Raw genomic sequence first — 13574 nt, 5'->3', positions numbered from 1 at the left:
GACAGCTAATCCGTGCTTAAAATGCATGTGGTAAGAGTTCCTTCTCCGATTTTTGTTTATTCTGATTGTTTATTCTTTCCTATATAAGACAGAAATAATCAAAACCAGTAATTATCCTGTAATAATTTTGCCATGGGATCACAAGTCACACTATGCTGTTCCAGGAAAAATGCTGTGGTACTGCAGTAAAATGCAGAGAGAGAAAATAGCACATTTTCACTACTTTCACTGTAGCTCCCAAATAACCAGCATGTTGAGCTCTGAACCCTGTCAAAACTTCAGATTTAATTTTTTACATACAGTAGGTAAATAGCACCCACCCAACACCGCATTTCCTGATACAAAGTGCACAAATAAAATGTTTAGGGCCTGATTTTTCTGTAACTCTTACGTAAATCTGGACTAACTCCATAGAAGTCAGTGGAGACAAAAAACAATGAGAATCAGGACCCAGTGCATTATTATCCACTAAGGAAATGTAAGAGACCCTCACCCTGGCATGGAAGGTAATAAGTAAGACTTTTATTTTAACAACATCCCTTGTTTCCCTTTCCTTTAACTGGAGAGAGTCTTTAGAAGAAACCCCCCTCTTTGACAGTCTCTTATATGGTACGACCAATAGTGATATCTGCCCTTGGGGGTGGGGGGAGAGAAGAAGTTAGTTGAAATGGTTGGAGCCGTTGTTGTTGTTTCCGAGAAGACACAAAAGAATTGCAAAGATAGAAAATGCAGCTTCTGGTGTTGACCTTCATTTGCAATTGCACTGCTGAAACAAACACAGGCATAGCACATCGTTTTATCAGCCACTCTGAGACCTGGCAAACTTGTACCGGTGTCGGGCTTTTTAAGTTGCATCTCTAGTCACGGGCTTATGGCAAAAAGAACAGGAGTACTTGTGGCACCTTAGAGACTAACAAATTTATTTAAGCATAAGCTTTTATGGGCTACAGCCCACTTCATCGGATGCATGCCGTGGAAAATACAGTAGGAAGATATATATAGATATCTATATTTTTTTTCCACTGAATGCATCCGATGAAGTGGGCTGTAGTCCACGAAAGCTTATGTTAAAATAAATTTGTTAGTCTCTGAGGTGTTACAAGTAATCCTGGGGTTTTTGCGGATACAGACTAACACGGCTGCACCTCTGAGGCTTATGGCAGTGTTGCAAAATATACAGACTTAGCTGGCTAAGCCAGACTCTCATATAGAACAGAAGGCAAAAGAAAGAGGGATGGGAAAGAGAAGAAATAAAGTGGGAAAGGAAAAGGACACAATGGGGCAGAGTGACAAAGTCTCACATCCCAGATGGTGTTTAGGATTTAGCCAGAGCCCATGGAAGTTGCAGTGTTATCTGGGTCCCCTCTCTGGTCTGGTCTGGTCAGGATCTCTCTCAGGTTCAGGCAATCAAGGCCCAATGGTATTCTGGTAAATCCCAAGGTCTCAGAAAATATGGGGGGATGGCAGCAATGATGATGAAGGTTGCTCCTTTCTGTTCTGTCAGCCAGCATCGGGGTAGCCAGCTTCCCCACCCCCCCAAAGTTTCTTTTTGAGGACCCCAAAAGGGAGTGATGGGTGGAACAGCCCATTCTTATTATTTTGTCTAGCAATTAGGACTAATTTCCGACACACCAGTTTTGGTTCAATCGATTACCGGTCCAACACTTTTCTTGTTTACAGGTATAACCCTAATACAATCCTTGAATTATATCAGTAGCCTTTTCGTTTGGACTAATTTAGTCTGTCTCCCTGTGGCACTTTTTCCACAGCCACATTCATTGTTATAGGTTATTGTGACACTTCATCAATTCTTTATCCACTTTCACACAGTTAGGCTCACAAGTGGGTTAGACCAACCAGGGCCCGGTCATTACAATAGTGCTACCACACTATAAATAATAAAAAACACAGACTTTGGAGCCTTAGAAATAATATATATAAGATCGTCTGGGGGCCAAGCCACTGAGCAAAGTAAAGAGACGGCCCATGAGGCGCTTGGTAAGGAATAGAGCCTTAACAGTTACAGTCCCTCTCTGGTACACTGGGGTGTTGCAGAGACTGCGCCTAAAGAACAATGGAGTCCATCTCCCCTGGTGTGACTGGCCACTCAACAAGCTGTATAGGAAGAAACAGACATGTTCCAGCTCCTCCTCTACCTGCTGTGGGGCCCATGCAATCCCCAGGTGTTTAACTGTGCTCTCCTGAATGCAGGGATTGCAAGTGTGACAGGTTGCTTGCTGAGTTACAGTGGGGAGAGGCTCTTTGCACATTTCCCTAGTTCTCTGCATCCCCGTACAATGAACTTCTGCAGTCTGGCCCTGCATTAATAGTTCCAGAAAAAAGGTAACTACAGAATGACTTTGCCTAGGCTCCAAAAAGGTTGGTTGTTTGGTTGGTTTTTTCTAAATGTGTCTGGCTCAGGAGGGAGCCTAAAGCTAACCCATGTGAGTCCTTGGGGCCTCCTCTGCCATTTGGCCCGGCCCATGCACATAGACTTGGATTGCTTTAGGGTCTTGGTAATGGGCAGAAGAACAATAGTACAGTGTAGACCTGAGAGAATTACATGCTCCAAGTAAGCACTTTATTACGTGGGAGAAGGATGTGCCTGCACTCAAGTGGTCTCTTCATTTATATGTAAAGAAGAACATGGCCAATATTTTAGACCAGTCCTCTCCAGGAAAAGGAATTAAGCTCTCTCTAGCCCAAGGGTGATGGGTTCCAAACAATAACCACTATGTTTTACAAAGTGAGCCGGCAGATATTACCTACAAGTAGAGGCTTTGGGAAAGGAGAAGACTGAAAAGTGTTTCTGTGGCACTTTCAGAACAGTACTTAATTTTGAGTGGAATGAGAATAAATGCACTGTAGTAGCAGGGCCCCAGGGATGTATGTTCATTTCAGTAAAGTAAAAGTGACAGAGAAGATTGAGTCACCGTTCCTCATTAAACTTCAGCTAATGTTTAGGAAATATAGTTTATACTCTTACTTGTCAGCTGCCCCTGATCTCACCGACAGAAGAATCAGTTCCTTTTAAATCTTCAGAGTCTACGTTTCTGAAAGACAGCTGTGCTGATTTTTTAAAGTATGCCCGCTTGCTCCCTTTTGAATGTTAGCATAGATACTTAACTTTTTGGTTTTTCCCTTTGATTGCATTAAATAAAAACTGTTCCTTGGGTTTTTGTTTTGTATAATGGCATAATTTCCTCTATAGTCTCCCTAATCTTTTTAGGAAGGAGACTAGAGTGCTTTCATATTATTTCAAAGAATTAAATTTAGCATCTCGGGAATTTTTTAACATATATTAATTTCAAATGTATTTGTTTAGAATAAAGTTTTTATGTTGTGGGACTAATGCAGTAGGGTCTTAAATATCATAAAAATGATACCACATACCATTTTTTCCTTTTAACAGAAAGTATTCCTTTAAGCCTCTTATTCCCAAGTGCACAGAATTTAATCTGGTTCTTCTGCTAGAAGGTTATTTTTATATAATTGTTCTGATCGCTCAGTAAAATATCAGGTAACAAAATGAGAATGTAGCATTGTACTAAGTTAAATTCACTTAAAAATTAACATATTTACAAAAGGTTAAATACCCAGTACAAAGTCTTGTTTTATTATAGAAACGCCTTATCCAGAAGGTGGATACATTTTGCTGTTCATAAAAGTTGATTGTAATTTATGGAGAGCTTCATGCCCTCCCCCCCTCCAGTTTTGAGGGAGAATAAACTGAATGACAGTTTGCATTGTGGACAGAAGGAAGCAGGACAGGGTAAACTCCTGAAGATTCAACCATACCGAATATGAAACATCACAAACTAAGGCTCCAATCCTTTAGTCTCAAATCCACTGAGATGCCTCACAATGTGTCTCATCTTTAACACCACTCTGTAGACTTTCCAGTTCTTTTGGGCCTAAGGCCCCAACCCAGCAAAGGACTTAAGCACATGCTTAACTTGAGTAGTCCCATTGAAACCAATTTGATTAGGCGGGTGCTTAAAGTGCTTTACTGAACTGAGGCCTATAGTGCCCTTCCTGAAGAGAGATGCTTAAGCATGTGCCTAATGTTAAGCACATTTTAAAGTTCCATTGTAGTTAATGGGATTTAAGCATGTATTTTAAAGCTAAGCCCATGCTCAAGAGGGGAGGACTTAAATATGTGCTGACGTGTTTTCAGGCCTATGTAGGGATTGGGTGGGCAAATTCCAGAAGATAAATCCTGCAGTTGCAGGGAAGCAGTCATTTGTGGATCTCATTACCCTACTCTTTATCCTCGTCTTTTTCTTTTGGTTATGAGACAGATGTGTTATGATTCCCAATTCCAGCATGGTGCACCTTTCTTTGACTCACTTGTGGTTGGTTGGTTTGGTTTCTGTTCTGTATGGGTAAAACAAACTATAAAGTTTTATAGAATTTATAGCTATAAAGTACTTTAAGTAGTATAGTGCAGTATGCAGAAGTTGTCTGATCTGAACTTTCTGTATTGTATGTTTTATCATCTTATTTCATCGGTCTTTGGTGGAGGGTAGCAATAGACAGTGTTTCTGCTCCCATCTTAGGAAAAATGTGTTTATTACTGGCTTCTGTTTTCCAGGGATATGAAATTAGAAGGAGGACGTTGTGTGCCTACTGGAGGAGTGTGTTTAAAAGAGATAATTGGTCTTGAAGGTGTGGAACTAGGGGCTGATGGGAAGGTAAGAATGTTAGTTTATTAGATCTAATTTTATGATGAAAATGTAAAATAACCAAAGCCAAGCGCAAATTACATGTTGCATTGTAATCTACATAATGTAAGAGAATAGGTTACAATGCAGTACATACTGATTTATTATAAAATGAATTTAAAAAAAAAGTGCGCAAGCTGTCAGTGCAAACCAACTAGTTTTTTCCTGAAGAAATCATCCTCTGGTCATAATTAGACTACAAATGATTAGTAAATCCAATAGCACTGCTCTGTCCACAACAGATCACTTCACAGTGTATTGACTGGTGTTAGAAAATCATGTGTTAGGTGGTATTACAAATAAGCAGCATTACAGCTTCCCTTTTTATTTTAGTGAATCTTATACATGAAATATAGCAGTAACATTACTTTTGTGCTGTGTGAATGCCTCAGAAAATCCACAAATATTTGCTAGAATAAAAATATTAATTCTGAAACTTTGGGGAAACAGTTTTTAAGCATAGAGAATATATGACTCAAATGCAAGTATTTGTGCTGAAAACCTAGTTCAACTAGTTATACTCATCCAAGGAGTAATAGAAACAATACTTTGTTATTTATTATTATTTGTATTGTAGTAGGGACTAGAGGCCCCAGCCTCATTGTGCTAGGTATTGTACAGATACATAGCAAAGAGATGGTCCCTGCCCCAGAGATCTTACAATCTGTGACCTGTCTTCCCAATCAAAACTAAACACTGCTCGCATTTTGAATTTGATGTACACACAATGAACTGCTTATAAACAATCGGCAGACTAAAAATTATTTGTTGAAATTATTCCATGATTAATTTTGTATAACAAATACATTTGTAGAGCCCTGCAAATCCGTGGAGATCCGCTTTATATCTGTGGATATCTGTATCCGCGGACCGTTTTTGTGGATCGAATGCAGATACAAATTTTGTATCCGCGTAGGGCTCTATACATTTAAGAAAAGAATACCTGTTTCCTGTTAAATGGATAAGTAGATAAAAAAGGAAATTAATCAAATAAACTATTCACTGCAAATCCTTCATTCATCTTTATTCCATGTTGATAGGCAACAGATTACCTGCAGCATACCAGTGTCTAATATCTCCCTCACTATCTAAGATGTTAGGACTAAAAAGTAGCTTCAGAAGCATTTAATCCTGAAACAACTGATAGATAATGTTTTCACCTCTTAGCTCATAGTTCACTCTGGTCCCAGTTGTGCTTGAGAACCGGTATATAGGAATGCTGTTTCAGTAAAGAAATTGTGGGAATCTGCTACAGCTTTCCTAGGAGGAAAAAATGCAAGTGAGGCCTTATCCAAAGTCTACTGAAGTCAATGCGAATCTTTCAGCTGACTTCAATGGATTTAGAATTAGGCCCTTCATTAGGATTTGGTAAATATAACATACTGTATCTACTTTTTTACAAAGGGCATAACATGTATGCAAAAGCTTTTCAGCATGGATGAACTGATCACACTGAAAGGAAAACAAGTGGCTGGTATTAATCTGTGATTAACTCAAAATCTGAAACACAAAAAATTGAATTTGATGGTAAATGCCAGCCACACTGCATGGCATCCCCAATTTCAAACCCAGTCACATCAATTGGATCCTATTAAGGCTGAGTTGTGTGATTAACTGTGTGCCTATTCTGGCTCTTTCTGTCTAGACTGTTTCTTACACACAGTTTCTATTTCCAACCAATGCCTTGGGAACACGGAGAAACACAATTGACTCCACCTCCTCCTTCTCCCAATTTCGCAATGCAAGCCATCGTAGCCTTTCCTTGGCAAGAGCTAACAGCACGCAGGGGAGCATTGACACAGGTAACTTCATAGGAGTTATTTATTTTAATATCCCTTCTCACACTTGCTATAGGAAGTTCTTCACACTGTTGTTTGCTGGGGGGAATTTTTTTTTAAACGAAGCAAAGTTCAGTCTCCAACCAAAGTAACGGGTGATGTAGATTGTGGAAAAACCTTTTTCTAGTTGCCCATACTTTGCTTAGCCAAATTGGTTTAAAGTTCATAGAATCTCAAATAAACAATATTACTGTGGAATGTAGCCCATTACCATCTTCCCACCCACCACACTCACTCACTGTTGGTATCAAAGTCATAGATGTAAAATCTTACCTGTGGCTTTTTGCATTATGAATAATGAAGGTTTTATTTCAATATCAGAATAAACAAGGCTTTTTCTCCCACTCCCCCAGAAGTGTAGCTAAAGCACTATACGTTTAGGATATCTTTACATTTTACCTGAAGCAATTCAAAAGGTCCGTATAAATAGGAGAAAAATCAAGGCAGTTGCTTTATCATATTCACTTGCTGATTTAAAAAAAACTGAAACTTCCCCCATGTCCTTGATCTGATTTTACCACAGGTACCTCTCATCTAAGTGTGGAGGGGTATGTATACTGTAATGTAAAGATGGCAACATATAGATGGCAAACTTATGACTCATGACTACACTATGTAAATTCACAAAGAGTCGTGAATTCAGAGCTTGGAGAATTACAGATTATATTCATAAATGGTAGGTTCAGCATCTTTCTGCAAATTATATTGTCATTGAAGCTTGGGGACTTTACATGCACAACAGCTTTAATGTATCCCACTTCTGTGGAAGGGACACTTCTATATATTTAAAAGGAATGGCAAGCAAGAGAGTTTATGATTTTCAAAGGCCTAAGAGAAGCAGGCACCAAGCTACTATTCAATTTCAACAGGATTTTGTTGCCGGTATCTCCCTTAGGTTCCTTCAGAAGTCCCAGACAGAGGTAATGTTGTCCATTGACTGAAAACTTGCTTGCTGCGTATGTTAAGTCTAAGACATTTCTTGATGCAGTTAATTGTTCAATCACTTTTTTTATATGTTCTTTATAGGCAGTGACCTGGGAGACTATACTGACTATGACCCAAATCTTTTAGATGATCCTCAGTGGCCATGTGGCAAGCATAAGCGGGTTTTAATATTTCCTTCATATATGGTGAGTAACACTTGATAATAGAGTAGTTAGTAGATACATTTTGATCCTAGTGCTTAGGACTTTGAAATCTCCTGCTTAAAATCATCACACACCATTTATACCGCCTAACAGCAGCATTTTGGAATCCCTTGTTCTACATGACAAGGGACATGTAAAAGTAGGTCAGTGTGGGTGTTATTTTATTACTGCTTAATTTCATGGACATTTTAGATGTAAGTCTTGTCGGTTAATAATGCATTTATTCTGTTCCGTCTTTCAGTGGGTTACTTTTATTTCCTCTCCTTGGCACTTATTTCTCGTGTAAATGTGATAGCTGTTACTTTTAGTTTTGTATGAAGCTGCACCAAACAGCGCTGTGTTTTTTGATTCCTGTCATCGCTAGGACAGAACTCTGGTTTCCGGCAGGTTCTTTATATTCTTTGAAGGTGTTATACAGGCTGCTGTCTGTTTTGGCAAGGGTTGCTCTTTGTAGTCTCAAAGTAAGAAGGAAAGTCCCATCACTCACATAAGACATATATTTTCCATGATGTCCAAAGCTGTAACAATTCAGGCTCACAATTCTGCCCATCTCAATATTTTATGTGAGAAGACAAATGGCTCTGCAGCCTTCTAGTTGTTTTTAATTGCATCAAGTTTACATTATCCTTCCTAGAATTTGGTGCACATCTTTTGATTGAGGGGGCAGTCTTACAACATGCATTACATAAGAGTGTGTGCACACATGCACAGTGCATCCAAAGAAGGAGAGACAATAGGAAAAAAATTGACTCACCCCTCCGCCCCCCACCAAAAAAGGCAAGTTTACATTTATAACTATGTATATCTCTGAAAAATTGGTCCATAACAGAAAGCTATTAGGTCAAGTATTGACTTAGCTCAAAACAGATCTTCTTGATACTAGTACAACAGCAGCTAAGCATGTGCTGCATGAAGTTTCTTTTTTCCTCTATCAGTCTTTATTTAATAAACAAGATACAAGTGTTCTCTTTCCACCCATTATTTCTTCAAATTAACATGCTGTGTGCGCCAGTCAGAAGCGAAGTCTGCTCCTCACTGCCAGAAGTTTTCTCGCTATTGCATAGAATGCTTTGATTTAATTCCGCTGCTCCCTTTGTGATGACAGATCTGTCCCTCGAAGGGACAAAAGGTAGAATCTCCTCTGCTTTACTTCCTGCTAATTTCACTATAGGAGCTTGAGAGGTATTTTGGCTTGCACCTCATGGCTAGTGAAATTGAGTGGGGAAAATACTGGATCTGTTTTGAGATTGTTAATGTTCCCTGTCCTCCTGCAGGAAAACCAGCTTCTCTCAACCGAAAGATCATTAAACCATTGCTCAAGAAATCTTCCATTGAGACTGATTTGGCAGTCCTTGCTTTGTTTCTAACCTTCCCCACATGGATAAGGATATTGGGAAGTCTGCAGAGACGCAGCATTTGTTTCATCTAGAATCCTCTGATATCTTTTTCCTTGGTCCCTCCTTTTCAATCTGGCTTTGGCACGGGTATGGCAGAGAGACTGCTGTAGTCTCTTTTATGGATGATTTCCGTCTAGCAATGGACAGAGGTCACATGTTGATGCTGCATCTTTCAGGCTTGTTATCCATCTTCAGTTGTGCTGGCCACAAGATTTTGCTGCCCACCTGTGGCTCTTTGTTGGGATAGATGGCATTGGTTGGAGGTTTTCAGTCTTCTAGAAGGATCACAGAATTTAACGCCAGAGGGATCATTAGATCATCTAGTCTGACCTCCTGTATATTGCAGGCCATAGAATTTCATTCCACTATCCTTGCATTGAACCCAATTAACTTGTGTTTGACTAAAGCAGACAGGGGCGTGCATGGGAAAAAATTTGGCCACATTAGGAGGGGCTCGCTCTCCCCCGGCATCCAGAGTTCTGTGCCCCCACTGATTGTGGGGGCTGTATCCCTGCTTGTCCCCTCTTGTGCATGCTCTTGAAAGCAGATCTTCCAGAAAAGCATCCAGTTTTGATTTGAAGACCTCAGGAGCTGGAGAATCCATGACTTCCCTTGGTCGTTTGTTCCAATGATTAATTATCCTCGTTAAAGACTTATACTTTGCTTCTAATTGAATTTGTCTGGCTTTAACTTCCAGCCATTGCTCCTTGTTATACTTTTCTCTGTGAGATTAAAGAGGCATTTAGTACCCAGTATTTTCTAATTATGAAAGTACCCAGGTAAGTATCCACCATAATTAAGTCACCTGTCGGTCTTCTTTTTGATAAACTAAACAGCAAAGGTTGATGCAGGACAGTTCATCTTCAGAGTTCTGCAAGTATTCTGCTACTTGCTGCTTTACATTTCTGAAGCCACTGTGTGAAACGGGGAGACAGTCTGGGTGTAATACAGCATGCAGCTGATATACAGCTCAGTCTCTTCAAGAATGAGCAGTGTGTTATCTCCTAGTGCCTAGCAGAGTTATAGACTGTGGCTGAAGCTCATTCTAGACAAGAAAGAGGTGATGCCAAGTGACGCATGTAGAATTATTTTGGAGGGATTCACCTAATTTATGTCCAAGAGGCTCACAATTTGGAGATGCTCTTGAATATCTGCTAATACAGGTACCCAAAAGTGCCTTTATACACAAATCTGTAAATGGTGATGATTGCACCTGTTCGTCTAATGATGGCCTTGCCACAATTATAAATACCAAATCAATAAACAGGATTACTGCAGGACTGTTTATGTGATGCTAGCACTGAAGACTGTTTAGAAGCTACAGTAGCACAGACTTCAGCTGCTTGCTTGGCAGTGTGAGTTGAAGAAAGGATATCACACCAATTCTGTGATGACTGCATTGACTCTCTGCAGCCAAGCCTAATTTGGGACATTCGTTCTGATAGGTCAAGCCTTACAAATTTGAGACCTGGATACCTAAGGGACTGACATGGCCTCTCAGTACACCACCAGAGCCACTGGAGCACTCAGGCAGGATTCCTACCTTTAAAGGTCAGGCAGCAGGACATTTTCAGGGAAAAGTTGACACTTCTTCTCCTGGCACTTCTCTGTCATCTTCTCTTCCCCACCACTCAAAGGTCTATGTGAGAGACAAGGCTGGTGGTGAAAAGGTGCCCAGGCCTAGTGGCGTAGTGTTAAAAAAGAAAAGTAGGAGGTAACTTAACCTAAATTAAATTCCATATTCCCAAATGAGAAGTGGGTAAACTCGGTTTACTCAGGTTTACCCTCAACTACACTACTTCCTATACCCTATAGCCCCTCTGTCTTCTAGCAGCAAATCAAAAGATTGCTGGAAAAAGAATAGAAACAGGCTAACTACATATCACCTTGATAGCAAGGAGAAGGTGATCAGCTCCTCAGGGGCTCCCTGTCTCTTTTACACTTACACACACACACTTCCCTGCTCTTCTTTCACACCTTCCATTCACTCCTTATCTCTGTCCTCTCTCCCTCCCTTTACCCTCCCACCCCCAAGACTATCCAAGATTCTTTTCCAGGGGGACACAGGATCATTCTCTCCTTCCCCATGCACCTTAGGTAGCTGCTGTTTTCTGCAAGCAGCCTGTGCTGCTCTAGCTCCTGCTGGCTCTACCCCCTGTTCCCTGATGAAAGGAGTGGGGGTTCCTACCTTCATCAGACAGTGGGAGGGTTCCAAACATCTAAAAGGAACACTAGAATAATGTGAGGAGGAACACTATTGACCATTACGCACATTGACCCTGGAGGGTTATTTTTGATTAAAGTGATGACAGTGGGTATAAACTGCTCTTAAGATCGGAAATGGGGTTTAGAGCTATTAAACTAGAGTCTTCCAGAGTGTTGCATACTGATGGATGCTGGCATTTTCTAGGTAGAATGCCAGATAAAATATTTTCTGCTATCCTGTTATATGGCCAATAGTATTGGAATCCACACTGATATTCAGATTATGCCATCCTGTAAACCCAGACTTAAATATCTGTAGGACTGAAGTCATGAGTGCTTCTGTAACTTTACTCACATGAGCAGCCCCACATAAGTCAATGGCACTACTCACATGGGTAAAGTTATACATTCCAAAACCATTCCCAAAACTCTTGTGTTTTGTTATGCTAGTCTATAATGTCTTAATAGTATAGTTCCACTCTAGAACAAAGCAAGGAGAATTTGACTGGTAAGTGTCTTTGAAGGGCATTTTGCTTGCAATCGGAAGGTGCTGTTCTAATAGATGACAATTTCATCTTCTTCATAATTTTGTTCTGGATTTGCAGAACACTGGCTCCACCCTAGAGAGTGAGTGAGTGGCTTCTGAAGATGCCGATGTGATTCCAAAGATACTGATTTCTCTTAGAACAGCGTAAAACTGTTGTAACTCCATCAGCTTCAGTGGAGTTACTCCTAATTTATATCACCATGAGTGGGCACAGAATCAGGGTCTGTTAGTTTGGTTGCATAATTGTTTCCAGTTAACTTTCTTCCTCCAAAATGTTTTGTCTACAAATCACCATATGCTGCTGTTAAAGCAAATTTTAGCTGGAGCTCAGAGATAAACATGCAGTTTTCTGAACCTGCATAGCCATTTTAATATTAACAGACCACTGCAAAGTGACCACAGCAGTTGCAGACCTACTATGTACTGATTCCAATCCGTTTGCAGTCCTGAATGGAATGCAGCTTTAATTACTGCTTTTCACAAGTGCAGAAGTGGGAGGAGCTGAGGGTGACCCTGGTGTCAGCGATGGACATTTTGTTCAGTATGGGTTCAGCTCGGGTTTTTAATTAAAGTTTTATTAGTTGGCAGGCGTTTATCATTAGAGTTTAGCAGCTGCAGGCTTGTAGAATTTTCCCCCTTTTATGGACGTGAAGATCAATTAATAGAGGGAGCGAGAGAGGGAAGGTGACGAGATGATCTGAACAAAGGGGAATTTTACACAAATTGGGCCAGATCCTGAGCGGGTGTAAGTCTCAATGGCTTCACTAACTTCAAAATATAATTATAGGCTTGTACATTGTTCTTGTAATTCTAGTTTTCTGATTTAAATCATATGGGCCATAGCCTTACTGGAGTAAAACACTGAAGTCAAGGGGAATTTTGCCCTAGTAAAAGACTGGGATTTGGCTCAAGATATGAGAGACTCCTGACCCCTGTTTTGTTTTTACACTGAAATATGTGGGTTTGGCGCTTGATCTTGTTTGGCATGGAGTGTCCTCAACTCCTGTTGAGTCCGATTCTGATCATACTTACATTGGCTTTATAGTAGTGTCGCTCTTGGTTACACTTAAGCTATCCTTGATTTATAGAATTAGGCTCATTGGCTGGAGGCCCTCAGTGCTTTGCAGGATGGGACCTGGGGGAGAAGCTCAACCTTAAGGAGAAAGATGCAATTGTAAGGCAAATTTGTAAAGTGATGCTCAAACTTCGCCTTGTAGGGGAAGATTTTCAAAGGCACAGATGGTAAGTGCTTAATTCCTGTTGATTTTCAAAGACTGAAAATCATCCCTGTAAAGTCTCTTACTTTGAAAGGGAGTCATGTAGCTAACTCCCCATCCTCCATGCTGAAAATGTGTCTTTTCAAATTACTAAGGCACCACAAAGTAAATTTTGTACTTAAATATAAATGAAATATTCTATTTTAGGGAGGAGGTAGAATAAATCATGCTAAAATAAGTGGTAACATCCTTCTTTGACCTATCAAAAAATAGTATTTCTTGCAGAGTCTGAAAAATTCTTTAAGTGCACCAAAATAATAGCTACAGTAGCGTCAGAAAAAAATGGCAGCTCCTCTGCTAGAGACCCATCAACACTGCACTCCAGGTTTGTGTACATTCACTGGCCCCTCTGATTGTTCCTGTCTTTCTCCTAACTATTTCCATTCTTCTGAACAGGGACAGTACTGAAACTAAGAACGTAACCAAAACACATTATGC

At 40.2% G+C, this 13574-nt stretch overlaps 2 protein-coding genes across 14 annotated transcripts in view; one reads left to right on the top strand and one right to left on the bottom strand.

The window, feature by feature from the left end:
• TMEM241 (transmembrane protein 241) overlaps nucleotides 1-13574 on the bottom strand; it is a 142769-nt gene that overhangs the window by 6042 nt on the left and 123153 nt on the right. For 2 of the 11 annotated variants that reach the window (XM_045003311.1, XR_006576587.1), the window contains one exon: nucleotides 10651-10746. The exons of 7 other annotated variants lie outside the window; for them this stretch is intronic. In XM_045003311.1, the coding sequence (XP_044859246.1) occupies nucleotides 10678-10746 (69 nt within the window). In that variant the 3' untranslated portion in view covers nucleotides 10651-10677. Of the gene's footprint in view, nucleotides 1-10650; nucleotides 10747-12891; nucleotides 13013-13574 lie in introns of those variants that run through there. 2 more of the 11 variants (XR_006576588.1, XM_045003313.1) reach the window with 2 other exon arrangements.
• The window catches only part of CABLES1 (Cdk5 and Abl enzyme substrate 1), a 113160-nt gene that overhangs the window by 83462 nt on the left and 16124 nt on the right, over nucleotides 1-13574 (top strand). For all 3 annotated transcript variants that reach the window (XM_045003305.1, XM_045003304.1, XM_045003306.1), the window contains 3 exons: nucleotides 4595-4694; nucleotides 6370-6526; nucleotides 7589-7692. In XM_045003305.1, the coding sequence (XP_044859240.1) occupies nucleotides 4595-4694; nucleotides 6370-6526; nucleotides 7589-7692 (361 nt within the window). The remainder of the gene's footprint in view (nucleotides 1-4594; nucleotides 4695-6369; nucleotides 6527-7588; nucleotides 7693-13574) is intronic.

This window comes from Mauremys mutica, chromosome 2 (genome assembly GCF_020497125.1).
Source record: "Mauremys mutica isolate MM-2020 ecotype Southern chromosome 2, ASM2049712v1, whole genome shotgun sequence".
Classification (NCBI taxonomy): Eukaryota; Metazoa; Chordata; order Testudines; family Geoemydidae; genus Mauremys; species Mauremys mutica.
The sequence above is the reverse complement of the archived record's forward strand: the minus strand, read 5'-3'. Positions and strand labels throughout refer to the sequence as shown.